General features: G+C 39.1%; 5 protein-coding genes across 28 annotated transcripts in view; 1 reads left to right on the top strand and 4 right to left on the bottom strand.

The window, feature by feature from the left end:
- cast (calpastatin) overlaps positions 1-5456 on the top strand; it is a 32875-nt gene extending 27419 nt beyond the window's left edge. For 21 of the 22 annotated variants that reach the window (XM_088308681.1, XM_088308679.1, XM_088308684.1 and 18 more), the window contains 11 exons: positions 120-236; positions 324-437; positions 632-739; positions 843-950; positions 1200-1292; positions 1723-1767; positions 1851-1955; positions 2555-2635; positions 2905-2934; positions 3199-3312; positions 4272-5456. In XM_088308681.1, coding sequence (XP_088164807.1) covers positions 120-236; positions 324-437; positions 632-739; positions 843-950; positions 1200-1292; positions 1723-1767; positions 1851-1955; positions 2555-2635; positions 2905-2934; positions 3199-3297 — 900 coding nt within the window. In that variant the 3' untranslated portion in view covers positions 3298-3312; positions 4272-5456. The remainder of the gene's footprint in view (positions 1-119; positions 237-323; positions 438-631; positions 740-842; positions 951-1199; positions 1293-1722; positions 1768-1850; positions 1956-2554; positions 2636-2904; positions 2935-3198; positions 3313-4271) is intronic. The other variant, XM_088308682.1, reaches the window with a different exon arrangement.
- Positions 5457-6080: 624 nt separating this feature from the next.
- cd8a (CD8a molecule) lies at positions 6081-7873 on the bottom strand. Its single transcript, XM_088309185.1, has 6 exons — positions 7579-7873; positions 7171-7497; positions 7003-7098; positions 6796-6894; positions 6608-6647; positions 6081-6229 (listed from the first exon to the last, which is right to left on the bottom strand). The coding sequence occupies exons 1-6, from the start codon at positions 7727-7729 to the stop codon at positions 6178-6180; spliced, it is 765 nt and encodes a 254-aa protein (XP_088165311.1). The 5' UTR covers positions 7730-7873; the 3' UTR covers positions 6081-6177.
- Positions 7874-9649: 1776 nt separating this feature from the next.
- Positions 9650-13874, bottom strand: cd8b (cd8 beta). Of its 2 annotated transcripts, XM_088309706.1 has the most exons (7): positions 12698-13874; positions 11481-11831; positions 10813-10881; positions 10570-10659; positions 10453-10486; positions 10347-10376; positions 9650-10149 (listed from the first exon to the last, which is right to left on the bottom strand). In XM_088309706.1, exons 1-6 carry the CDS (start codon positions 12756-12758, stop codon positions 10367-10369), a joined length of 615 nt encoding a protein of 204 aa, XP_088165832.1. In that variant the 5' UTR covers positions 12759-13874; the 3' UTR covers positions 9650-10149; positions 10347-10366. The 2 variants fall into 2 exon arrangements, with proteins under 2 accessions (XP_088165832.1, XP_088165833.1); XM_088309707.1 differs by having other exon boundaries at positions 10347-10486.
- A 148-nt stretch (positions 13875-14022) lies between these two features.
- zmat1 (zinc finger matrin-type 1) lies at positions 14023-20067 on the bottom strand. 2 transcript variants are annotated; one of them, XM_088309704.1, is made up of 7 exons: positions 19927-20067; positions 17309-17415; positions 17149-17232; positions 16850-17018; positions 16478-16735; positions 16255-16345; positions 14023-15675 (listed from the first exon to the last, which is right to left on the bottom strand). In XM_088309704.1, exons 1-7 carry the CDS (start codon positions 20063-20065, stop codon positions 14748-14750), a joined length of 1776 nt encoding a protein of 591 aa, XP_088165830.1. In that variant the 5' UTR covers positions 20066-20067; the 3' UTR covers positions 14023-14747. The 2 variants fall into 2 exon arrangements, with proteins under 2 accessions (XP_088165830.1, XP_088165831.1); XM_088309705.1 differs by having other exon boundaries at positions 16850-16985.
- Positions 20068-20514: 447 nt separating this feature from the next.
- Positions 20515-21312, bottom strand: gnrh2 (gonadotropin-releasing hormone 2). The gene is made up of 4 exons (XM_088308176.1): positions 21235-21312; positions 20817-20967; positions 20667-20750; positions 20515-20553 (listed from the first exon to the last, which is right to left on the bottom strand). Exons 2-4 carry the CDS (start codon positions 20949-20951, stop codon positions 20515-20517), a joined length of 258 nt encoding a protein of 85 aa, XP_088164302.1. The 5' UTR covers positions 20952-20967; positions 21235-21312.
- Positions 21313-25277: the final 3965 nt, after the last annotated feature.

Here is a 25277-nt window from a genome sequence, read left to right as displayed (position 1 = left end):
GCGCAATGAATAGTTTTGTCGCTTCATTTCTTTTTGTGTTATTTTGGGGTAACAGACTCATAGAAAATTCATCGTGTTGTTATGACTTTTTGTACTAATTGAAGTCGTCTTTTTGATAGGAGAATAAACACAAGGAGGAAGACGCCGTGCTCGTCGGCGAGAGGGAGGATTCAATTGCGCCAGAGTACAGGTTTAATGAGGAGGAACTCAAAAAACTGCCGGCTCCAAAGCCTCAGGTGAGACCAGATCACCTCACGCTCGTTTACGTGAGGCATTTTTGGAGTTTTAGTTGATCGAATTCATCTTTCATTTCTACCTTGCAGCCCAAGATGAATACCAGTGAGGCCCTTGACCTCCTCTCGGGAGACTTCTTGACCTCGTCTGCTGCTGCCGCTGTCCAGGCTCCGGTGGTCTCCTCCTCTGCTGCTCCTGCGCACGTAAGTTTTAATTTTTTTATTTTTTTTTATTTTTGACACTGAAAATAAAATTTCACTTGAAGCAACACCAGTGAACTATTACAGAAACAGACAAATTATTATTATTCTTATTTATTTTTATTTTTTTGTATATTAACATTTTTTTGGGGGGGAAGGACTATTATGAAAACTGAATTCAAATGTCTCCCCTTCAGTCCTCCGCAGACTTTGCTCTGGATGCCTTAGCAGGAGATTTTGTTTCGTCCTCCGCTGCCGCCACAGTGAAATCTGCTGCTTGCGCCCCCCCACAAATTTCCTCCCAGGTGACAAAAAACACCCCAAAAAACATCTGAACTACTGCTGATTATTATTAGCCGGTATTTTGGAATCTGAACAATTTGTCATTATTCTTGTTTGTGCTTGCAGCTTTCTACGGGAACCGACAGTGCCTTGGATGCTCTTTCAGAAACTTTGATAACGGAAATTACGCCTCCTCCTCAGCCAGCTCCCATTCCTGCCAAAGATCTTGTCAAGGTGGGCACTGATGAAAAAAACACTCCAAGAATTAAGATCTTAATTGTCAAAAGTGATTGCATCCAAAATAATATAAACGTTCTTCACGTTCCAGCTTCAAACTTTACATCAGAAATGTACTGTACATAATTATTCATCATTTTCAAAGGTTTCATTTTTATTTATTATTTTTAGAATGTCATCAAAAACAAAAAACTCATCCCAAATATAATTTTTTCATCCATCCTGACATGTGTGCTTGTTGTGCAGGAGAAGAAGGCTGTTGAGGAGAGGCTTATTAAAATGGGAGAGAGAGACGACACGCTTCCACCAGAGTACAGACCCACTGAGGAGGATCTGAAGGTAACTCAAACAATTACCGTATTTCCTCACATAGATGCGCCTCTTTTTATATCCAATGAATCGCCGGGTGCTTCGTCCACTTGGTTTAAATACACTCATTTCAAATGGGGAGGCGAAAATAGATGTTTAAATTCTGCAATGTAAATGCGGCGGCCTGATTAGTCACACACCTGACAAACCAACAGCCAATCAAAAATTGGAATCTGTCCCCCTCAGAAAGAGTTCTTCTTCTTGCATAAACGGTTACACACAGAGCCACAATTCGCATCACGGCCCAAAAAAAGGCAGTCTCCATTAAATACCGTACCTCAAATTAGACACCAAATACGGTTTAATGGTCCACCCTGGCGAGTCTGGCGACCAAATGAGGAAATACGCTGTTGGTTAACGCAACTATTCAGTGGGAGTAATTAATTTAAACAACTTCCAGAAAATGGCCGAAGCTAAGGCTAACGCGGACGCCACCCCAAAGCCGGTGAGTCCCTCGCACAATGCAACGATAACGAATGTCACGAGCATCTTGAAGTTGATGTCCTGTTCTTTGCCGCCTTGTTGAAGACTATGGACGATAAGACGGCCTTGGACTTGCTGTCCAGTGATTTCGAGACATCGTTCTCGTCGTCTGAGCTGACACCTGCGGCGCTTGATTCAGAGCTCCTGAAGGTAACGCAAAATTGACTTCTAACAATTGCTTGAGTAAAATGGGATGGACCCCAATAAAATCATTTGGATTTGCCATGAAAGTAAATATTTTTAGCGATTAACGTAATTGAAAAATGATGCATATGTTATTTGTAGCAATTATTTCAAACCTTTGTTGAGCTCAAGCACACATTTTCATTTACTTAGCGTGAAATCTTTTATTCAACAAAGCTGTTAGGCTGTTGTTTAAATAGGACTGTGCACTTCTGCCACCTAGTGGAAGAACATTTCATTGTTTTCGTTGTAAAAAAAAAAAAGAATTCAGTGCATTACAAGAATCATGTAAAAATCCATATTAAAAAAAAAAAAAAGAAAACCGAGTGAGCATAGGCTCATTTGTGTCTTAAACTTGGTGATGTCATTTCTTAATAATTCTTAAAAAGACAGCATTGGAGAGCGCGCAACCTCCCTTGCCTCTTTTTGTCTTGACATAAAAGGCCCTTGGTGTTTTTATGTACCGTACATTAGAGTGTGTTTCTGCATTCTCAGTGATTGAACTGAAGGCAGACATCTTTGAGGATTATTGGACATTCAAAACACGTGTTTGTTTTCTGTGGCAGCCACAGCCTGTTGTGCAGAAACTGTCTGACACCCTCCTTCCGGATGACCCAGCATTCAAGGCTACGGCAGCCACGGCCAAGGTAAATCAACACAAACTATTTAGCGGTGGGTGTGGGTGTTAAAACAACAATATTTATAACGCATCATGTTAACGAGCTGACGTAAATGTGAAAAGACGACCCATGGAACAAGCTAGTGGCGTATCTTAATTTAAATGACATCCGTTTTTCATCCGCTCAACGACGCCCCCTAGCGGTTGTTGGCGAGGACCAACTGTATAATTCATCCTCCCCTCTTTGGCTGTGAGGTTTGTAGAGCATGACTTAGGTGTCAACTTTGTCACCTACAGAGCAAGAGCAAGTCAAAGTCAAAGTCTAAAGTAAGAAAACGTTTCCTGCTGCATGAAGACGTTCGCTACAATGCACAGAATTCATCTTTGGGCAACAAATGATTTTTCTTTTTTTTTTTTTGCGAGACTGTGTGTGCTTGACGCCGCACACAACTGCATGTATGCTTCACCTCATACAAATGCATTAATCCTGTTTGATGATTGTATGCAGAAGTTATTTGTGATTTCTACTCGATGTTATTACTATTATTCCCTTTTTTTATTTTTTTTTCAAACGGTCCCTTTGTGTTCCAGAAACAACATGCGTCGGAGCCTCCTGCTGCCAACCAGCTCTCGGGCCGACTAAGCTCAGACGTCGTAGCAACATCTACGCAGAAGGGAAGGAAGAGCTAGACTGCTCGCTGTCAGGTGGGTGTCATTCTGTGCGCTTGATGAGGAGGAAATGGGCCCTGTTCATGTTTACGGTGCGGGGACAAAAAGGGCCTCGTCACAAATCCAAGTCAATGGAAATGAACAGAATACAATCATAAATAATAAATAAAATTGAAAAAACATTTGCGTTCATGAAATAAAAAAATAAAATTAAATGATTCAGAAAAATTAAAACTAACTGAAACTATATTTTACGTTTACAAAAGTAAATATAATTGTGGACGGAAATGCGCTTTGTTTTCGTCTTCGTCAATTAATTTACACAAACCTTTGAGGTTGATTTTAAAAGCATTTCTTCACATATTAATGGCATGGCCGTTTCCTGGAAGAAGAGATGAAAAGGTTGTAAAGTCATCTGGGAGTTGTAGTCCTTTTAATGTTTGGCGTTGGCTCATATTTTTGTTGAATTTTCACAGCACAATACTTTTTTTTTTTTATCTTTAACACGTGTAAACACTTAAAAAAAAAAACTAATGCTAAAACTAAGTGTTTTTGAAAAAATTTGACATGCACTTGAAAAAAAATTTGTCTAATTCACAGAGTCTGTTTTTCTTAATTCTCAATGCCCAGCGCAACATAATTCGGTTTTATCGCAATGTATATACGTCACGTTAAAAAAATTCTCCGTGCGCACCACCAATTTACTTAACAATGTACATAGTGAGAAATCAGAGCCTGTGTTTCATTCAACACAAAACCATTATTATTGTTTAAAGGTCCCTCTTTATAATTCGCCTTTTTCTTTTTTAATGCGTTGAATTTTTTTATGAGCATTTTTTTTAGTTTTATTTTTTTAATGAGCAAATGTATCTTTAGGTTAAGCTGAAAGTTTGCTCTAAAAAAAAATATATATATTATATTATATTATATAATATAATATTATATTATATTATATTATAAATAAATAATGAAATAAATACACGTTTGTGTTGCAGGTTGCTGATGCAAGTTTGACCTCCAGAGGTCTTTGAGGAAGCACCGTTGGGGACCCTACTCTCTGCATTGACATTGTACTTTAACAAATCATCAAGGATGTACACCATTCAAACGACAACCTACATGCACACACACCCACACACACACTTACGTACAACCATGCCATTTTTGCTTGGTTTCACTTGTAGTCAAGGATGAGGAGCTTTCGGTTTCTGTTTGTTGTAGCGAGACATGCTGGAAAAAAAAAAAAAACACCCCAAAAAAAAAAAAAGGATGAGTTTGCTGGTCAATGTGGATACGAAAGTTGTTGTCCATGTTTTGTTTTTCACTCGCCTGTGCCAAACTGGTAACATATCGGCTGCGTGAGCGTGCTGAGAGTTTGGCTTACACAAGCAGCGAGGAGTGAGTGTATAGTATTCAGATGTTGTGCAATGCTTTATGCGAGTCCAATTTGTTTTCTGTCGTGGTGAGCTCAAGCTCCATTAAGACGCTTGATTTTTTTTTTTTGGACAATACCCAAAAAATGCAGAGGAGGCTTGTTTCCTTGCAAATGCCATTTTGAGAAATATCTATAGGGTCTTTGGTATATATTTTGTAATAAAAAAAAAAAAAACGTACCGGTGTCCACAATTGCACTTTGTAAACCAAGGTGGTGTTTAAAGGATTTTAGACTATATAAGAAAACACTGTATGAGTACAAAGGGCTTTGCTTTCAACTTATTTTTTTTTAGGTTTGCACCAAGAGATGCGAGATATTTTAGATATGGGAATACTAATTACACCTAATAATCAGTCTGTATGTATTTTACACACCATTTGTGCCTAACAAGATTTAAAAGAACTATGTGTGGGAAAAGCAAAATACTGCTAAGAACATCTTTCATGACTTCTTTCTTCAAGGTGCAAGGGATCCGTGTGTGTGTACGTGTCAAACCTGAACAGGAACGAAAACTCCTGACTTGGTGGTTTTTCACGTTGCAAAAAAAAGGTTTAGCAGCCCACTTCCTGTTCACTTTTTTGGGGGGGCTTAAACACACCAACATCTACGTTGATAAAACAAATGAATGTTTATATATTTTCGCCAAGATCCTGAATGACTGATGGTGATGCAAATGAGCGGGTTGGTTGAAATTAGAACGTGACAAAAAGAATGAAGAGAAATAAAGACAAATAATTCATTGAAATTCAAATGAGTGCTGCTTCATTTTTCATGTTAAAGAAAAAAAAATAATGAGGACATTGTGTGCTTTGTTGAGTTCAAACCAAAATGACAAAAAATGCATCGATACAAATAATTCAAATTAAAATGTCTAAGTGCGCTTTGATTTTACATCCTATCTCAAACTTAAGAAGTTGAAAATACTGCACACTTGGATTTAAAACAAATGATACATTCTAGAAAAAAAAGTACAAACTTCAAAATTCAGGGCTAATTTGGTATTAGCAAAGCAAAATCTAAGGTAAAAAAAAGAGGTCATATTTTTTTAAACTATCTTCCAAAATTTTATTTTCAACATAATCAGTGCTACTTTAACTACAAGGACATTTTTATGAGACAAATGTACGTACAAGAACAAAAATCATCTTCAAAAATTCACCACAATCATTTGGATAAATTAACACTAATGAAAAATTATCTTTGTTACTGCATGTCTCAAATTCTTTAATGGACATAAACGCTCACTACATGCACTACAACAAATTGAGGTTTCAACAACAACAACAAAAAAAAATCATTAAAAAAAAAAAAACATAAAACCTCGTCACCGCTAAAGCTGAACTCCACAGAAGCCAGTTGGAACAAAAGCAGCTGTTGAGTACTTGAATTTTATTGAACAACTTTTTACATAGGTGGGGAAAATAATAATGTCGATATAATCGAATTTTTATAGACGTGTACAATGATTAAATGTGCTGCTGCTGCTGTTGTTTTCCAGGAGCTTTTTTCTTCAGCGGCCTGAGAAAGACACAAAAGCTTATCGAAAGGCAAAGGTTCTTCAGTTAGTTTCGAGTATTATTTTTTTTATTTTCAGTTTATTTTACTCTATTCATATTTTTGTCACGACAACTTTTTATTTTACTGAGAAGCAGTATGAAATCAATATGAATTTAGGCCTTTCAAGTCCAAATTATTTTTTCAGAGAAACAACTATTCAATTTGAAAATTATATTTACAATTGGTTCCATTAATTACACGAGTATTACGTATCATTACTTCATATCGTATGAATTCACATTCTTGTTTAGTCCAAACACCAACAGTTAGGTATTCTCATCATCATAATGCCCCCGATGAATATATGTCATTATATAATTAAATAATAAAAGATCATACCTCTTTTTATAATGATGTGGGCACCTGCGTGTCCTCACACCTGCAACAATGGAAAAAAAAAAATTAACTGCAGTAAAAAGACGATATTTTCCAAAGTGGAAGGAATAAAAATCCAAATGAAAATGGGATGTGAAAGCCTCCTTGAGGACTGCCACGTTACGTCTTTAACGTATTCAAAAGGGACTTACGAATGCAGTACACAACGATAATGAGGATGAGTAGGAACAGAAGGCCGCAACTGCCCGCAAGTGGAATTAGTATGATGGGATTACACAACATGGAGTCGCCTGAGAACAAAAGATAAGGATTTATTTGACATATTGATTGATTAGTGATTATTACTTCCCTGTATTCATCCGCACAGGGTCAAGATAGGAAGAATGTTCGTAACATACCTTGCAAAGTGGCGTTCTGACAAGAACAGGGCAAGGTGCTTACAGATGGTATGAGTTTGACTGATGGGGTCACAGGATCTTTTGACGGAGTGTCAACTTTTTGTCAAGAAAAAAAGGGATCTGTTAAGTCATTTGAACTTTATTAAAAAAAGAAAAAAACGTTCTCACCTGCCGTCAGTCGAATGACGTCGCCAAATTTCAATTCAATGTTCCTAAGGGATGCACAACTGTAAATGCCGCTGTCACGAACTTTGTTGAAGGACTTCAGAATCAGAATGTCCTCATGGATTCTTAGGTCACTGAAGATGGAGGAGAAGGAGCTACTTTTGGACTTCATCATGCCATTGATAGAGAAAGCGGCCAGGAACTCCATGCCGGATTTGTCCAGTACTCGGAACCACATATTCATGGAGCCAATCGCAGAGGGCTTGCAACTCAATTCAACCTTCAGCCCTTCTTTGCCTTTCAGCTCTCTCACAGCTCCTGCAGTGAACTCTGGAAAAACAACACAAAGTGGGAATTGTCTCTCACCTCATTAAGGTAGCAGTAAAAAGGTCACATTTACGGGGAACTTACTGTTGTGAAACAACAGCAGTGCCAGGATGCGGATCCACTGTCGATCCATTTTAAAGTGCAAAACTGCTGAGGATGTGTTTGTGGTGTCAGGCGGGGGGGTATGCTTGTGACAGAGGGTCCACGCCCCTCCTGAGGTGTCAAACAGTCTCATTGCAGCACGTTGCGTGCAGGTCACGCTCTACATACAGCAATGTTGGAGGAGGAGCTCGCTGATCTGCAATACTGCATGTCACCCCTCTTTATAACTTGATCTAGTCACCATATACTAATAGTCAGTGGCCGAATTTTGGCTACACTTGTGGTTTGATACCCACAAATTTACCTGTTTGTGCCCCCCCCCCCCCAACAAACAAACTTGCTCTAAAAACGAAGTAAAACTAACCGCGTTAAAACCAAAACAAAAACAGAAGTCCAAACAGGAAGTGACATCATTGTTTGAGACGCCAGAGAGAACCGAATCACTTTTACTCAGCAATAACGGTATTATTTATCCTGTACATCTAAAAACATACACACACATATTTTTAAAGAATTCCTATGAGACTATTTCATCTTCAATATTTAATTTTGAGCCCTTTTAAATTCACTCAGCTGTTCTTTTTCTCAGTTGGGCGTTGAGGGCAGCGCCCTCTGTTGACGATGTATGGCATAAGATTGATGTCAAAATGAGTTGAGCCATTCTCACGATTTACCCCGCTGTAACGTAAATGTGTGTGCGTGCGTGTGTGTGCGTGTGGTTACTGCCACTAAAGTGCTGGAATATGAAGTGTTTGTTTTAAGAACCTCGCACGAATATGCTTGTTTAGTTTTGATATAGACAGTACGAGAAATCTTGCTAGCAAGATTTGAACAAAGCCTCGACTTCGCTAATCCTCTTCCAAGCCGTCAAGTCTCTGATCAAAGCCATGCTCAATATGGCAAAAAAAACCACCCTTTTATTTTATAATTGTTTCTAAGGAAAATTCCTGTAAAGATGACACTGTTTCATGCGTATGTATCTATCGCTAACAGCCGCCTCATTTCCTCTTCATTGGTGGAAAGTAAGTCAATCCGTTTAGTAGTGGGAAATGCATTCAGACATTACGGTTTTGCTGTGGTTTTGAATCGGTTCCATGGGTGGGAGGTGATCAAGTAGCCTATAGTGAGAATTGCCATTACTGTAAAACTGTCAAGCTGTTGTTTATGTTGTCTTTTTTCCACCAAATTATTATTATTTGCTCGTTTTTGTTCAAAATGACAGGACTCCGGCTGTATGGTTGTTACTCATTTTGGGATTGAGTTGCTGTTTCATCGCGAGAGGGAAGACCCAAAGTCACTTAGCCCACATTATATTTCCTCTGAGAATCGCTTGCAAACACCTCCATGGGCTTCCCTGCGTCAGTCAACCTGAGAATGCCCGACCTCAAACTTGAATCTTTGTATATGTAAGCAAGAGCTTCAATAGGTGCTGAAATGAGCATCTTCAAAAAAAAAGATTAGACTTCAGAGTTATTCCGATCGATGCAGCTTTCAGTGAAGGTTAAGGGTGAACGGTCATCTGTTGGTCTCTATACGTGCACTGACATCCGATGTATTGTTTATTCTACAATATGTCAATGTTCTTACTTTGCTTTCACAGAGCTTGTGGTTCATTTTGTGGTATTTCTTGCGGTCTTCTTGTTCCAGAATAAACAAGGAGCTCAAAGGGTAAACAAGACTCGAGCTCTCGTGCGCACAGGAAAGAGCGTCACGTACTCCCGAAGCCTCAAGCAACCACCAGCTCACACTCACCCGCCTTTCTTCTATCACACAGGTGTGCACGAGGAGAGCCACAGACACACATAAAAATACAAATTGCATTTACAGATGCAATTTAAACTGATGTTTACGTGCCCATCTAGAAATTTTGAACTATAAAACTCTCCCGGGCCATAAAGCAGCAGCACTTCAAATGAGGCCGTTTGATTGTAGTGCATATTTGCAGACTTAACAAAATTACTACTACTGCGCTTCATATTTAAATAAATAAATAATAAATAAAACAAAAAAGTCTAGCTTAAAAACCCATCGGAAGAAGACAGTTGCCACCGGAGAGGATGTTTTTTTTATTTAATTTTTTTTTTTTTTACAAATTTACATCAACAGTACAGTTTTATTCAAGATTAGAAAGATTCAGGACATTCATCATTTTAATAAATATAGTATATAACGATAATATATTACAGAGGGCAAAACTTGGTGTTTTGAGCTCAAATTATTTTCTCACAGACGTTTTGGTGCCGAATCGTTTCATTTGGATCTTTAAAAATGTTTCCTTTTGTCTGGATTTAATACTAAGAAAAAAACATCTAAGCTGCGCTACAAACATTTTTTTTATGAAGACAAACCAAAAAAAGTGCAAAATATATTGACATATTTACGAGATGTTAAGTCAAGTTCTTGTCAACGTGGTGGCTCGTTGAATCTTTATCCTGCAAGGCGAAGGTCACAAGTCCGTCCTATTAGTATCTTTTTGTGATTGCGTTTGTTCCTTTTGTGCTCCTCCAGCCGACAGTACGACATTTGCCAACCGAGACACTTTTGACATTGACACTGTAATCACAGAAACAAAGGACAAAGATTTGAACCGGCTTTCTTTTTGGATGTCATTTTTTTTTTTTGCAGAAAATATCCAATGCTTGAATTGTTTGCACTCAAAACCATGATCTCTGGTTCCACCGCTTCAAGTAAGGAAATGTTGGCAACTATATTTTGCAATGATTTCAAAATTGTGTGTGGACGGTACATACTTGGGCGGGTATGCAGTCTTTTACCGCCGCCTTTAAAACAAATGACAAAATGTTAAGTCAAAGCTGCAAAAGTCTCAACTTAAAAAAGCTCTAATGTTATACTTACTTCACCAAACGGTGCTGGCATTTTTTGGGAAGTCCTGCAAGAACGTGTGAAATCATCCTTCATTCAAATACGTGACGTGAAAAACAGGACGAAAAAGTCATTTTGCAATATACTCACGGCTGAAGTAGTACAGGGTGCAGAAGAGCGTGGTCATCAAAACTGCGACCAGCCCGACCAACGACCACAGGAAGAGTGAATCGCAATCACCTGCGGCGTAAGATTCAGAAATGAACACATTGTCGTTTCGTTTAGCCTTTGGGACATTTCCAGTCTCTGATCGCATTCGATCGTGACCCCGCTTTCCGACATTAACGCATCAATAAAACAGAACACACAAGCTGCAGAATAACAAATCATTACCAGCTGAAGTCTCGATGCAGCTGCAGTCACGTTTGAGTGGTGATTCCGGAGTTTTTGTCGGGAGGCTTTCTGTGATGGAAAGACACGCGCACAAACAACAAAAATGCATTTACGTCTTAATAAGGACAACATAAACTGTTTTTATATCGAAGGAAAACTCCCATCGATTTTGAACTGGCTTCAATACAATACATTAGTTTTTTGGGGTTTTTTTTTTTCACAGCATTACAAACAAATACAACCAAAATGTACCCAAGAACTCGACCGCCTCACAGAGCAAAGCATTAACAAAGTCGTGCAATTTATCGACATCCAATAAAAGACCTGGAACACACACACACACACACACACACACACACACACACACACACACACACATATATATATATATATATATTTTTTTTTTTTTTTGGGACACTTACTGACATGCATTCGTTTGTCAGGGTTCAATATCAATATTGTAGTTTAGCAGTGGTGCTCCACCGCTACAAAGTACAAGGCCAAAGATAAAAAAGAATGGTTGTTTCAGGTCATACAAGAGTAACATTTGTGGCCGGGAGGCGATCTCAGAGTGAAAATCTCACAGTTAAAGACAAGGAGTAAGTGAAGTGAGTATTAAAAAAAAAAATAAAAAAGAGTGTTTGAGACATTTTGCACAGCATACAAACCTCCAGGGAGAAGAAGAACACCAGGTTGCCACACTTCTTGATTTTTCCGATCTTTTACGACACAAGAATAAGTCCCGGTGTCCTCTTTTGTCACATTGCTGATCCGCAGGAAGAAGGCCACACTGTTTTTTTTGCTCAACTGAAAGCGACTGCGGTCCATGTTGTCCGCCAGAGTTACACGATTGGCGTTGTTCAACCGGCCCAGAAACTGAACTTGGTTACGGTTGGGGCTAGTGTGGAACCAGATGACCGACTCGCAGAAGTCATTGAAGCATTTGCATTGAATTAACGGTGCGCTGAGGAGCTGCGGGTAGAGGATGCTGCCGGCTTGTTGCAGGATCTGGCCCGAACCTACGTTTGGAGTGAAAAAAAAAGAGAACACAAGCTTAAACAATGTAGTGTTGAAGTCAACTTTTTAGACAGTATGAACACATCGGCGTAAATCCTGATCTGATTCGATTTCAATGAACAAAATTAACAACAACGAGCTAGCTTGTCAATGGGACCTCATAATATTCCGTTATCAGTGTTTTAACAATGCACAGTTACAAAATAAAAAAATGTCAAGAAGTCGGCAAAGCTTTATTAAAGGTGACCATCGCCGTCTGCATCAAAATGGAGACCGGGAGTCGCTAACCTTTTACACTCTGAGACCAACTTTGACAGCCGAGACAGAGATCTTTTTTTTCTCTCCTCCCAAATATACTGCGTTTTATTTCACACGATGGTAATATTTTTTGGGAAAAAAGAAGAGGGACAGGACGGCTGGTTATGAAAACACAGAGGGACTCATGCTGTAGACTTTCAGACAACGAGTTCATGCATACACTATGAATTTTGTCACGACTATTACTGCATTATATCGAAAACGATGAAAAATGAATAATCCAGAAAGCTAAAGCTAACAAAGCGTTTCGTTTGTTCTGTTACTTAACAAGCAAGCAACAATGAAAAAGTTCTGAAAGGACACAGAAACTAAATCCATCAGAATGAAACCAAATAAAATGAAGACTGTATTATCGGAAATCAATTGTTTGTGATGCCTGATTATTTTAAAGACGGCAATTTTTGCACAAACGATCATACGCAGCAGCATCCGCGCTGAGCACAATATCGTCTCGACGACAAGGTTCCTGAACGAGATGTCGTATGAACAAATAGACGTGCGGTGTGAGGTAAAGAGCAAAGTGACCAAAGAAAAAAAAAAAAATACTCACCCAAAGACCGCAAGCATGTTGTCCACGCAAGCAGGGTCACTTCAAGCACGAGACTTCGCATCTTTGTTGAGCTTGACTGCAAGTCGCGGAGCGGTGGCGATCATTTCGTTTTCTGCCGTCAATCACGCAAGAGATGATGGGAGGGTTCAATGTGGCACGTTCCAAAGTCGTCATGGTAACACCCTGATGTGACTGACACACACACACAAAACCTGTGGGAGAGGACTGAACACATATTCAACATTAATAAACATTTTATACTGTCATTGATTTATCAATCTTTTTTTTTTTTTTTAATAATTAGCGTATCCCTTTTTTATTGTTCAGTTGAACAATTCTCACGGACGCAGTTTGTCAACACTGATCATGACAAAGTACAACTTCTGGATGCAGCATTTAACTCTCATTAATCTGTGTCGCATGTTCTGTTTAGACATGCGGAGGATTAAAAGTGACATGTGATGGAAATAATACAATACGCAAGGGGGGAGAGAGCCAAAGACAAGTTGACGCTTCATGTGGCTCAGTGGCGCCTAACACAAAAGTTGTGTTTCAATGTCACAGCAGTTAGCAGGTGCATGACCTCCACCTCAGCTGAGTCCTATAAACCCAGCTTCAATCATGCGCTAAAACTCACTGAAAGGCGTATGCATGAGAATCTTAAATTATTTTGCTGAATAATTTTTGCAAATATAAGTTGATTTTTAAGGGATTATCAATCATGATTCCAATCAGATGAGTCATTTATCACACATTATTTGCTTTGGATTCTATTTGATGGAGCCAGGCCACCTTAAATGTGCAACTTTCTAATTTGAGTGCGATAAAGATTTTCAAAGGTGTGTGTGTGTGTGTGTGTGTGTGTGTGTGTGTGCGTGTACGTGGTGGTCTCTTAAGTGAGAGGATGTGGGCCCCCCGAAGCACTGAGTGGGTCGACGACTCGAGCGAGACAGGGAAGGAGACCACAGGATTCTATGAAAACAGGAGATCTTGATGAGCTTCACAGTTGGTTGGTTACACTCCACTATTAAGACCTTGTGAGAAGTACAATCTTTGTCATCGCAGTGCGTACTTTTACTTTTTTTTCCCCCTCTGTACATTTGATTATTTTTTGCTGAGGCGCCTGCTTTAGATATTTCTTCCGTTAATTTGCACGCGCCAAATCGACGGTAAAAAAAGGGAAAAAAAATAAGAACATATAAATGAAAGCATTTAATTCGTTTTGGAAACATTTAGTTTTGTGGAGAATGACCCCCGAAACACACACACACACCCCCGGCACACATATCCATGCAGCTTTTGTTAAAAAAAAAAAAAGCGATCTATACAAGCATAATTTAATTTATTTTACGCATTACAATCCCCGGAGGGGAAATCCAACCGGCACTCTGGTGTACATGTTGTGTTTCACGCCACACACGGAAGCACATCACACACATGCAGGCATGCAAGGAGAGATTCGCATTGCACATTACAGCGCTGCACGAAAGTAGCCAGCAAGCAGACTGGCAACTCTCAAACAATTTTAATTGAATGGAAAGATAGCTAGCCCATCATGAGACACGTTTGAGCTTCTTTTATAATGTTCCGCCAGCAGCAGGCTTGCCTCAGAAACCCCACAAGGCTTCACGAGAGATGAAATGACTCGACTTTCAACATGTGCCCTCATCGATCCAAAGGCGCCCACTGCAGGCTGCTAACGGGATTACAAGCTCTGATCCGCAATTTGGGTTCGTCAGATTCTTTCTTTTCAATTGTCTTGGAAATGACGAGAAACTTTCATACCGGTAAAGATTGAAAGTGCAAATTGATTAAATGTCATTTAGTGTTGAAAAATCTTATAAGGACATACATATAAGAATAAGTTAATTGTGGCCCAAACATGGCAAGCCATACAGTGCTAATTTAAAATATTTTTTTTCGACAGATTAACTGCTTTTTTAAAAATCAAACTATCAATATATGGTGTTGTGAATGAATAGATGAGTAGTTTTGCTCTTAAATTATATTAAGGCGCTCTAATAACACATTTTCAATGCACTTCCTGGTTTTAACAGCCAAGAATGGAATCATCCCACAACTTCTCCTCCTCTGTCCTGTTGTCCGTTTTTTCTTTTGTCCTCTTCTTCTCTTTTCTACACTTCACATTGGCGTGGTCTTCCTGCAAGTCACTCGGCTGTACAACATTCCATTCCGTCTCGTCTCTCGTCTCCATCACGTGCGTTGGCGCGACGCTGTCCTTCTCCCCGTCGAGTTCCGCCACTTGTTTCTTGACTTGCCGTCTCTGCTTGCTGTGGTATTTGCGCTTTTTTCTTTTCTCTTCCCCAGATTCTCCATTCTCATCCCTCCTCCTCTCCTCTGAGTGATCATCTCTTGCTGTCTTTTGCTGCCCGCGCCTCGCCATGGCTGAGCTTGCACCTCTTGATCGTCTGCCGCTTTCCCTCCTGGATCTTTTGGTCCTCCTCGTCTCTCGTTGGCTGCGTTGTACCTCATCGCTGTCACTTGCGCCACTGCTCGTGGAAGAGGAATAGGAGGAGGAGGAGGAGGAAGATGATGAGGTCGAATACGAGGAGGAGCTCGAGCGCTTTCGGCGTCTCTTCAGAGGTCGAGCGGTGGATTCCAACGAAGGCCTTAAGTGTGGAAAAGATGGTGGACGGTTGCATTCCCAACCCCTGGATGGCCAGGGAGGGCCCACAAACGGAGGTTGGAAAGCTTCAACGCTGAAGTGAGGGGGGCGATAGTGTGGGCGAGGGTCATTTGGGGGAGAAATGTTGGCCACAGTCTGGTTTTGTTGCGCCATGTGTCCCTTCTCTAAATGGGCATCGCCTTGGTTTTGCGCTTCATCCTTCGCTAGAATCGCGCCAATCTTGGGTGCCAGTCCACGAGCTTTCTGGACTTCGACGTAATGCGCGAGCTCATCGGCAAACGTGTTATAAGATTTCTGTCGGGTTTTGTACAGTTTGAAGACTTTCCTCTCCCTGGTAAAAAAACAAACATAATTCACAGCTTTCTAAATGTTGTTTTTTTTTTTTTTTAATAAATGGCACGATAAAGGTGGAAAATTAATCAGATATGAATTAGAGGCCATTTGGCACACCTGCAATGTAATGAAATCAGAGCACAGTGTTAACATTTTGGTTAGCCAATTAGAATAATAGTGCGTTTGAAAAAAGTCACCGAACCAACCGCACAAAAGTTCCTTTCTAGCTCGCTTTTTTTAAACGCGCTGGTCTTTTCCTTCCAACTGTGAAGTACCCCTCACAGTGTCTGTCGCCTCCCACCTGAGAAGGCGTCATCAGTTCACGCAACGAAATTTGGTCAGGAATGAACAGCCTGAGTTGAAGTGGACAACCCAAATTTCGGAGGCACGGCCTACCAACCACAATTTTCATTTGTTTTAGGATGCAAAACAACCCTCGTTAGGATGTTCTGCAGCGAAGCTTATGTTGGGCAACAAGTCGCTGGAGAGTCCGCTGATTCTTATTTACATATTTATTGTTTGTTTAAGAGCAAATCAGTAAATGTGGTATATATCCTGATTTGTGCATCAAGCTTACCTAGCATGGTGCTTGTTCCCCTGCATATGGGCTTGGTACATTTCAACGGAATTGAATTGCAAATTACATATGGCACACGTCAGAGGGTTTTCTGCAGAAAACAAATGAGATGGGAATGAAGGAAGAAGAAGGAGGGGGGGGGGGGTAAAAACCTACTTGCAACCGTCTCGTCTTATGTTGATATCATTTCGAAAAACTGTTGAAAAGCCGGACACCAGGTTACCTTCTTGAACATCTTCCAGCTCTTTGAACATCTCCTGTCTGGCCTTCTTCCTTTGGTGCTTGCGGCCGTTATAGTGTTGCAACGCCATTTGAGGATTATTGAAGGCGGCCGCACACAAGACACAGAACTTGTTTGAGTCTGAACTGGCCTCATTCGGATTCGATGTCGGGCCGGGACCGTCACCTGATTCTGACATGTGGTCCTGAGTAGCACGGTCCACCGCAGGGCCGGGTGAAGGACTGACCTCCGTGCTATTTGCTGTTAAGACAAAGAGAAATCAATTCAACTTAAAGGGCATTTGTCCGCTTTGTTCGCCACCGTATTCGTGTAAATACTTGACATCACGAATGCCTTCCTCTCTTGTGCTCGTACCGGGCTTTTGAAGACTTTGTTTTCGGAGATTCTTCATGTGGACTTTGCCATCGTAATGCGACTTTGCGACCACGGGGGAAGTAAACACCATATTGCACAGCTCACAGAAACGATCCTTATCGGTCGGCATGCGATGCTGCAAAATGAGCCATGAGGTAATTTGTGCTTTCTGGAGCAAAATTAGAAGACAACATCAGCTTCTGTAGTCACATGTGAGACAGTTCTGTGATATAGTTGGATTGCGAAAATCCCCAAGCCGGAGGACATCACCCAATTTGAGATATGAAATAAATGCTAACCAGCAGTCCGGCAGACTCTGTGTGCCTCATTTCATCCCTCTTGTTATGCAGGTAGAGTTTCAACTTCTGGGCATGTTTTTTTCCCTGCAAATGAGAAGCAAGAGATGACACAATGAGGCCGCGATTGAAATTTCTGTTGGATATATGAAATCTCTCAAACCTCATAATGTGAGAGCCGCTGAGCCTCAAACAACAGCACAGCTTCACACACATGGCAGCGCTGGTCGGTGAGGAGACCTCTCAGGAGTTCCTCGTCACTCACATTGTCTGAATGGCAAAAAATAACAAATAAAATAAAATTACAAATGAAGATGACTGCAGTTATTTATGCACAAATGAAAAAATCATTCCATCACTGGACTCATGCAAATGATGAGTGAGAAAATCACTTAATTAAATCAAACCGTGTAAAATGTGACAGTGACTTAAGCATGTTTTTAATCAAATTTGGTACATTTGTTAAGTTTGGTTTGGTTGTACTTAACTTTGTAATACAATACAGCATTTGATCTTTCACAACTGGTTGTTTTCAAACAGTTATTTTGGTTCATTTTGTTTAAATCCGACTGTAGCTCAGTTTTAATAAAGTTAATTTTCTGTATTTAAGCAAATTTCAAATGTGCATGATTGACTTTTTTTAAGCGTAAAAGCCTTTTTCAAGTTTCAATTGAGCACTTAGGCCCACTAGTCTACTGTATTTTTAAGTTGGACATGTTGGGGGGACTTGGGAGTGTTCAGTTTAAGAACCATCTGACACATTTGTTGAAATCCAATAAGGGGTGAGTTGTTTTTTGTTTAAATTTGATGCACCAGTTCCAAATCACAAGTATTCATGGATGAGCTGTAGCTGCCAAACATGAAAGTTCCTTAAATTTTAAAAAATAACTTGATTTGACTTCAACTTAGTCATTATTGGCTTATCTTAAAGGTGTTGTGACTTTTGGCTTGTCCGGGGTTAACTCTTTTTTTTAAATTTAATTTTCAACTGTCGTGCAAATATGAAGCAGTTGACCACAACATGATGTAATCATAATAAAGTAAAAGCACACATCCGTTGAAGACACCGAACAGAAATGTACGTGACGGAGAGAAAACAGGAAGGTGCGTCTTCTATTGATGACTAGCGCGACATTTGAGGTGTTGACTTCAGAGGTTGCACTGGTTTATAAAATGTATGATTTTCTACAACAACCTCTGGTTAATCATTCCCCTACGCGAGTACAAAAATACACTTTAATTATGTCAGAAGTAGATCAGTCAAATACTGGAACATAAAAACATGTGAAGATTTTGACGGTTCAAGTCAGAGTGACTCAATATCTAATACTGTCTTTAATGCATGAACGGAGGCAAAGCTGACTTCTTACGCTATTTCATTTTTATTTATCTGACCTTTATTGAGCCACGTAACGCGATTGAGAAGAGATTCTCTTTGACAACGCTGAAAATAAGGCAAAATAAAAGCAAAGACAAATAAAGACACAATCAACTCCACAGTGTAATGCACGCAAAACTAAACATAAAAAAAATAATCTAAATTGTTGTAGGAAGTAAATACAAAATCCATGGATTTTTTTGTTGGATTTATTGTATGACTTACGTATTTTTAGTTTTCACTGTCTTGCTTAACTGTCAGGGATTTCTTCAAATGCTTGTGGTTCTTTTTCCAAAGTAATATTACATACTTGAAACAGTCTCTCATGAAGGGAAATGACACTGCAATATAAAAGAAACCTAAAATAGCACTTTATGGTTATGTTTAAAACATATACATGTTTTTTTTTGTTCAGGCTATTTTTAAACATCAAAATTTTCTTTGATCTTAACTTCTGTATTTAAAAAAATAAATGATTCCAACAATAGGATAATTGTGTCACAGGGTGACAGAAGTTGATAACCACCGTTACTGTATGTACTCTGCTAAATAAACAACATAATTAATAACACATTAATTTGTAAAACGCTATTACTTTTAACAAGCAATTAAAACGTAAACAGTGATATCTACAGAAGTGGAAGTCCAAACCAAATTTTCATTTATCATCATTTTAACCTGGTGTTGTAAAATATGAATCCCCCATCCGCAACTTTCTAATCACTTTAGGTGGAAAATATATTCGCACAGTGAAAAAAAAACAGGATACGCGAAATCGAAAGACGATTTCAAGCTAAAGAAAGTTGTGAATTAAAATGTTATACATTTGGATGTTTGCCCAGTCATGGATACTTACCACGAAATGTCGCAGTTTTAAGATAAATATTTTTAAGTGACTGAGACAGCATCGCAAACGGTCTGTCCTTATATCTCATTGGAAACCTGATGACGTTTTAAGAGAATGTCTTAAATCCAATCAATGGATTTTAATCGAATTGACTCAACTGTTGACATTTTAATCCTATCACCCACAAAGTTAACGTATTTCGTACCCCCGGCCTGTTAATAGCTAACCGTTCCATCAGCTGAATAAAGAGCCTACTTTTTGGGGAGGAGAAAAAAACAAATGGCAAATATTTTAAAACCACGAGTGAATAGTGAAGAAGCCTTTTTTGTCTTTGCTTTATTAACGCCATTCTCTGCATGGGTCCTAACGTTTAGTGGCTCTGATGGGGTGATTTAAGATTTCTTTGCTTCGGCTAGTTCAAAACAGTGACGTTAGCAGTTGTAGCTAAGTAGCTATCAAACTGAATGCGATGCGGCTAGCCAGTTAGCAAGAAAGCTAACGTCGTTCGTCCGGTCATGACACACGACTGAATTGCCCCGTTTTAGGCAAGACTCACCTCCAATCTGGGTACTATCAGTTTTAATGTTTATTACTTTGTCTGGTTCTGTGGTAGAAGTCGCTAAAGGGGCACTATCAATGTTATTTTGAGCGCCAGACTCCGCAGACTGCGGAGCACTGACGCTCAGCAGGTCCATTTTAGCCCCAACTGACGCGCAGGCGTGCTGCGTTTAAAGACCTGCTTAAAAAGCAATGCGATACCTGCAGTCTATGGAGTAAGATCGCTGTCAAAAAGATATGTGCATGATCACTAACCGCTCGAATTCGTAAGAGTATATAATGTGTCCACAACTGAAATAATAAAAGTCCAAACTAGATTGTTTGAGCCATAGAGATATTTTGCACAGTAGTAACACTAGAGCGTCGGTGTCAAACACGCAGCCCGGGAGCCATTTGCGGCCCTACCAAAGTTCATGTTAACCTTCTGTGATATAGCAGACACAAATTAAAGACAGTAAATAATATCAAAATAAACTCTTTATTTCAAGGCATCTTTTGAACACACATTAACTGACCACTGAATGCCAACAGCCCACATTACGTCAAATGAAGTCAAAATTAGCATAATGAAGAGGAGAGTCAGTTGTTACTTTCTCTTCTGGAACTCCCTGGTTAAGACATCCAACTGTAAAGAGAGCCATTTAGTGAGTTACACAAAACTATACTATGAATTAAAAGCATTGTCGCCCTGATTCACCCTTTACATTTAATCCCCGGAACTAACTGGCTGGCACTTACGAGAATGGCCTTTAGAATACTCCCCCTCTGTGGTCTCAAGTAACTGCATTCCCCTCCCTCGCATAGCTTGATCTCCTCTGAAATCTGAAAATGAGATGTGAGGTCAATATATAGACAATAGGTCAACCACACACTAGCACTGCGCCTGACCTCCGTTGTGCCAAAAGAGTCCAGGTCCCTCTTGCCTCCAGGATACCAACCATGAGACCAGTGCTGGCCGTTGGACAGCTGAGCTTCCATACATAGAAGCAGTCCAAGCAGCAGAGCCAGCCGAGATACACTCATGATTGTTTGGATTTATCTAGAAGCAAAGATGGGATTTTTTTCCCCCCTACAAGTCACAAAATTGCATAAACTTCAAGAATGACGCGATGTCTGCAATTCTTCCAGGACATGCTTTTCTATTGTAAAACATCAACCAGATGCAATTTTTTTTTTTGGCAGCAGCACATCCTATTTGTAGTTTTTGGAAAACATTTCTAAATAAGGCTACCAATTTGTGTGTTACTTTAAATCCTCACAATAAAATAGGTGACTAAATTCAATATTGCCAAAATGTAAGTCTTACCTGATAAGTCTTAACGTGGACTTGATCTTGTTTGAAGTTTGCTTCTAGGCGCGACTTTCTGTTACTCGTCAGCAATTTCTCAGCGCTTTACTGAACAGACGCTTTTCAAGTGCTATATATGTAGCCGATATTTCATTACCCTCCCGTTTGTCCCGCCTTTCTTGACCCCCGTTGCTCCTTTCCTCCCAAGTGGAGAAATTAAAATGTTTGGGGGGCGTAAGGTGAAGAGGACCTGAATAATTCCAATTTTCATCTGCAAACAGCAGTGACACCCACGGGCTGACATTTTTACGCATGAATCACTACTTTATTCTAGATGAACAAAAAAAAAAATCATTTGTGTTACGATTACTATCTGTATTACTAGCTGTATTTTTAAATAAACACTGAGTACAAGTCTTTCTTGATTGGCATTTTAAATTGCCTTTTAGGGCATATTCATTAGTAATCTTTTTTTTTTAATTTGATCTTGATGACGCATCCTGGAACGTCACTTCAGCTCGGCCAACATAGGAAGGCCGATTGCAAAGGAACAAACATGGTTGACTCCTAGCCAGGCCACGGGCAATTTCTCTTTTCGATTAGATCTCCTGTACAAATTTGTAAACGTGAAGATGGTGCCAGGTGTCAAAGTCACAGGTCACCCACTCCACTGATATGATTTGTCATGCTGTAGTTTTAGTTGAGAATTAATTTTCTTAGCTTGAGCTTTTATTGGCACGGGTTGTGCTATTTAATTTTCTAATGAGAAGAGGAAATGCATATTGAGTTGAAGTCTTGGCTATATTCTGCAAAATATAGTGAGTTTATATTTGCTGAATCGGTTTCTTTTGGCAGAAAATTACACAAGTGTCAAAAGACGGAGTGAGAAATTTGCAATAATATTATCATTAATAGAAATATATTAGAAAATATTCTCCATGTTAATAATTTCAATGCACTGACAAATATTTTTGATGGGCCATTTTAGCAAAACTAAAAATACAATTTAAATGGTAAAAGCACAAATATGTGATGGGATTAAAAATTAATGGAAGATCCTTCAAGACTACACAAGTGAACTGCCTGATCTGTAAGTGGACACGAATGATAATCAATTATTTTTGTGCCGTCATGCTGTCAGTCTTCATTGCGCCGTGACCTTTTCAATGAGCATCACGTTGTTGTCTCGACTTCAAACCGGCACGATAGATGCAGACAGGAGGAAAAAATCTCAAGCACTTTATTAGTTTTCAACAGTATCCTGCTTAGAAAGGCCATCCGGCATTATATAATTATATATCATTTGATCATATATATAATTATATACACATATATTCAAATGTTGAATAACAAAACACTAGAAACCAACAGAGGCAAATAAAATGTTGGATTATTTTAAGACAAGTATACCAATTAAAAATTGCAAACAAAACATCCAATACATTTCAAAAATGGTCCCATTACAATTCAATATACAGCTTTTTTTTTTTCCTCTTAAAAAAAGCGAGGGAAAGGGGGAGGAGAAGGGAAATAAAATAAGAAAGGCCACAGACAGGAATGGAATATAAATAACCGTACATTATATACAAAGTCGGGAAATCATTCAACCTGGACCAACGGGAAGATGGTGGTCCAAGGTAAACGTCAGCGAGGAAAAGGGACGCGAGTGCAGTTGGAGGCATAAGGACGACATTTAGGTGGAGAGAATAACTGGAATAGTCTTTGCAAGCAGCTGCTTTTGTAGCCACTGCACGGGGCAGATGAATGACTTATTTTGAAAATGGTGGCTCATTTCCCGACATGCGGAAAGCACTTTCCACCGAAACGTTTGGCTTCTCACAGGTAAGCGAATTCTTTTTTTCACCTCGAAAATTGATGGCAGCATAAATGAAAAAAAGATTGAGACTGATTCTGCTTTGGTAATAGAAAAGACATCATTTTAGATTTCACCACATATCATTGGTAACATTTTCTGAAATGAATATGAGGCACTTTTCTTTTTATTTTTGAAGCAAAATTGTGGTGTTCAGAAGTTGGCACAGTGTCCTGTTGAGGAAGTGTCTCATGACGATGAAGCGTAACTGACGGACAATAAGCAAGCAGATACTTGACGACGCAAATGTCAAATGGAAGAAAGAAAAAAAGTTGTGGGCAAATATCGCAATGCACAAACATTAATTTCAGTGGCTGGTCATAGATTTGCTACTTTAAATCCTGATGACTAGAAGGCTTACAGACTTCAAAATGGATTTCATTTCCCACAGTTTTAATCATAATGTGGGTCTTTATTTATTTATTTTTTGTTCTGGTGCAAATAGTGCATGAGACAATCAACATCTACAACTGCTCCTGGCTCACCACAAAAATAAAAAAAAAATGTTGCATGGACTTGGTACACCGCAAACAGTGGGATGCAAAGTGGGGATTTCGATAGCTCGATAAACTGGGGAAGAGTTTCACATGGTGTTTTCAGTGTGGTTGTGTGTCGTAATGTTACATAAAATGAAGTGATTTAAAAAAAATATATAGAATTGATAAGCAATCCACATTTTTTTGTGTGCATCAGGTATTTTTTGGAGTTCCATTAGCATTTTCTGCAATTGCAGAAGGCAAAGTGTGGATATTGGTTTTTGTTTTGTTTTGTTTTCCAGTGTGTATTAGGGTGAGCTTCATTTCCTGGGTTTGCTCCAGCGGGGGAAAAAAAAGAAAAAAAAAAAAGGGCCTCCCTGCTTAACTGACATCATTCATTTTTCATTACTACAATCAAGAGGGGGATGGATGGTCATGGTAGTTCAAGTGTGAGTGTTTCACAGAGAACAGCAACTAAAACAAAAAACAAAATGAGTAAACACAGCATGGCACCCGAAATAAAAAAAAAAAAAAAAAAAAAAATGAAGGAAATATCCATTTGTGTTAAAAAACAGCATTCAAATAAAAAGCGACATTCTTCAACATCAGTTTTCATGGTGGCAATGAATGAACATTCTTTTAAATAGCGACAATACAGCGTTGTGATGTCTCATAAAAAGTTTTTTTAAAAAAGGCTCAACGCAACTTTTTTATCTGACACATATGGACAAAAGTAGTGGGACAGTTGACCAAACAGAAATGAAAAAAGGAAGAAAATATTTGATAAGAGTTGGGCTCCCTTTTAGAAGCAGAAACAATTTCCACATCCTTGGAAAGACTTTGGAGTGGATCAATTTATTCTCAAAATATGTTGATGGGTTCAGGTCAGAGTTCTGTGCAAATTTTTCCAAATATGACACCACAAAAATTGGTAGACTAGCAGATAGAATAAATTAATATTCTGGGGAAGCTAAAGGACTTCTAACTAAACCAGACTGACTGAGTCAAGTGGTGTTTTTTTGAATACATTTGCCCATATAGTCTTCCGTGCACCAGGGAAAAAAAATATTCATATATAAATCCTTAAAAATTATTTTTCCAAGTGCCTTAATACAATTGGACCCTTAGCGTCAGAACAAAGTGACAGATAATTTTCAGCTGTCTGCGCATAGAAAACTGTCACCTCGCAACCAGCGGGCATTTTAAATGCAATTTTCCCAAAACTGCGCCAGGATGCCGATGCCAAAGCGTATTTGATATTTTTTTGTGAAAACTAATCTGAACTAATTGATTTCCCTGTGTCATACTTCAAAGTCTCAGAGTTCATCTTGAGCCTTTGTCACTGCGCGTTACGAAAGTGTGGCTCTGGCAAAGCCAAAAGCGATAACATTTTTCAGTCCTTAATAGTTAAAAAAAAAAAAAAAGGCAATATTTTACATAAACCTCCAAAAGCATTAGTTTTATATTCATAAAGAATTTGTTTTATATATTTATATATAGCAATAAAATACTTTACAGGTGCCACCCAAAAATGCAGCCAAACTCAAAACTGTGTCCAAAAGTAAAAGTTAAACGATGCAACACAGTAAAATATGTGTATGAAAGCGAATCAGGGGCGATATCAACAAGACCAACGTTACAAAATACTCAAGAAGGCATCTCCTTTCTCTCGGTCCAACTGCACGGCCCTCCCTTCCAGACTCAAATTGCGG

Source organism: Idiotropiscis lumnitzeri, chromosome 11 (assembly GCF_059441095.1).
Source record: "Idiotropiscis lumnitzeri isolate Australia: NSW breed Sydney's pygmy pipehorse chromosome 11, RoL_Ilum_1.0, whole genome shotgun sequence".
NCBI lineage: Eukaryota > Metazoa > Chordata > Actinopteri > Syngnathiformes > Syngnathidae > Idiotropiscis > Idiotropiscis lumnitzeri.
Note: the sequence above shows the minus strand (reverse complement) of the source record. Positions and strands in the feature narration are given on the sequence as shown.

Excerpts from the sequence above, each read along its gene's own strand:
- cd8a (XM_088309185.1), bottom strand. The coding sequence starts at position 7,729 with ATGAGACTGTTTGACACCTCAGGAGGGGCGTGGACCCTCTGTCACAAG. Across the intron at positions 7,099-7,170 it reads CGTCATTCGACTGACGGCAG|TTGACACTCCGTCAAAAGAT; the intron begins GTGAGAACGTTT and ends CTTGACAAAAAG. Across the intron at positions 6,230-6,607 it reads CCACATCATTATAAAAAGAG|GCCGCTGAAGAAAAAAGCTC; the intron begins GTATGATCTTTT and ends TGTCTTTCTCAG.
- cd8b (XM_088309706.1), bottom strand. The coding sequence starts at position 12,758 with ATGCGAAGTCTCGTGCTTGAAGTGACCCTGCTTGCGTGGACAACATGC. Across the intron at positions 11,832-12,697 it reads AACATGCTTGCGGTCTTTGG|GTTCGGGCCAGATCCTGCAA; the intron begins GTGAGTATTTTT and ends CTCCAAACGTAG. Across the intron at positions 10,882-11,480 it reads TGTTCTTCTTCTCCCTGGAG|AAAGCCTCCCGACAAAAACT; the intron begins GTTTGTATGCTG and ends TTTCCATCACAG.
- zmat1 (XM_088309704.1), bottom strand. The coding sequence starts at position 20,065 with ATGGACCTGCTGAGCGTCAGTGCTCCGCAGTCTGCGGAGTCTGGCGCT. Across the intron at positions 17,416-19,926 it reads TGATAGTACCCAGATTGGAG|ACAATGTGAGTGACGAGGAA; the intron begins GTGAGTCTTGCC and ends TTTGCCATTCAG. Across the intron at positions 16,736-16,849 it reads ACAAAGTCTTCAAAAGCCCG|CAAATAGCACGGAGGTCAGT; the intron begins GTACGAGCACAA and ends TTGTCTTAACAG.
- gnrh2 (XM_088308176.1), bottom strand. The coding sequence starts at position 20,951 with ATGAGTGTATCTCGGCTGGCTCTGCTGCTTGGACTGCTTCTATGTATG. Across the intron at positions 20,751-20,816 it reads ACTCTTTTGGCACAACGGAG|ATTTCAGAGGAGATCAAGCT; the intron begins GTCAGGCGCAGT and ends TCTCATTTTCAG. Across the intron at positions 20,554-20,666 it reads GTATTCTAAAGGCCATTCTC|TTGGATGTCTTAACCAGGGA; the intron begins GTAAGTGCCAGC and ends CTCTCTTTACAG.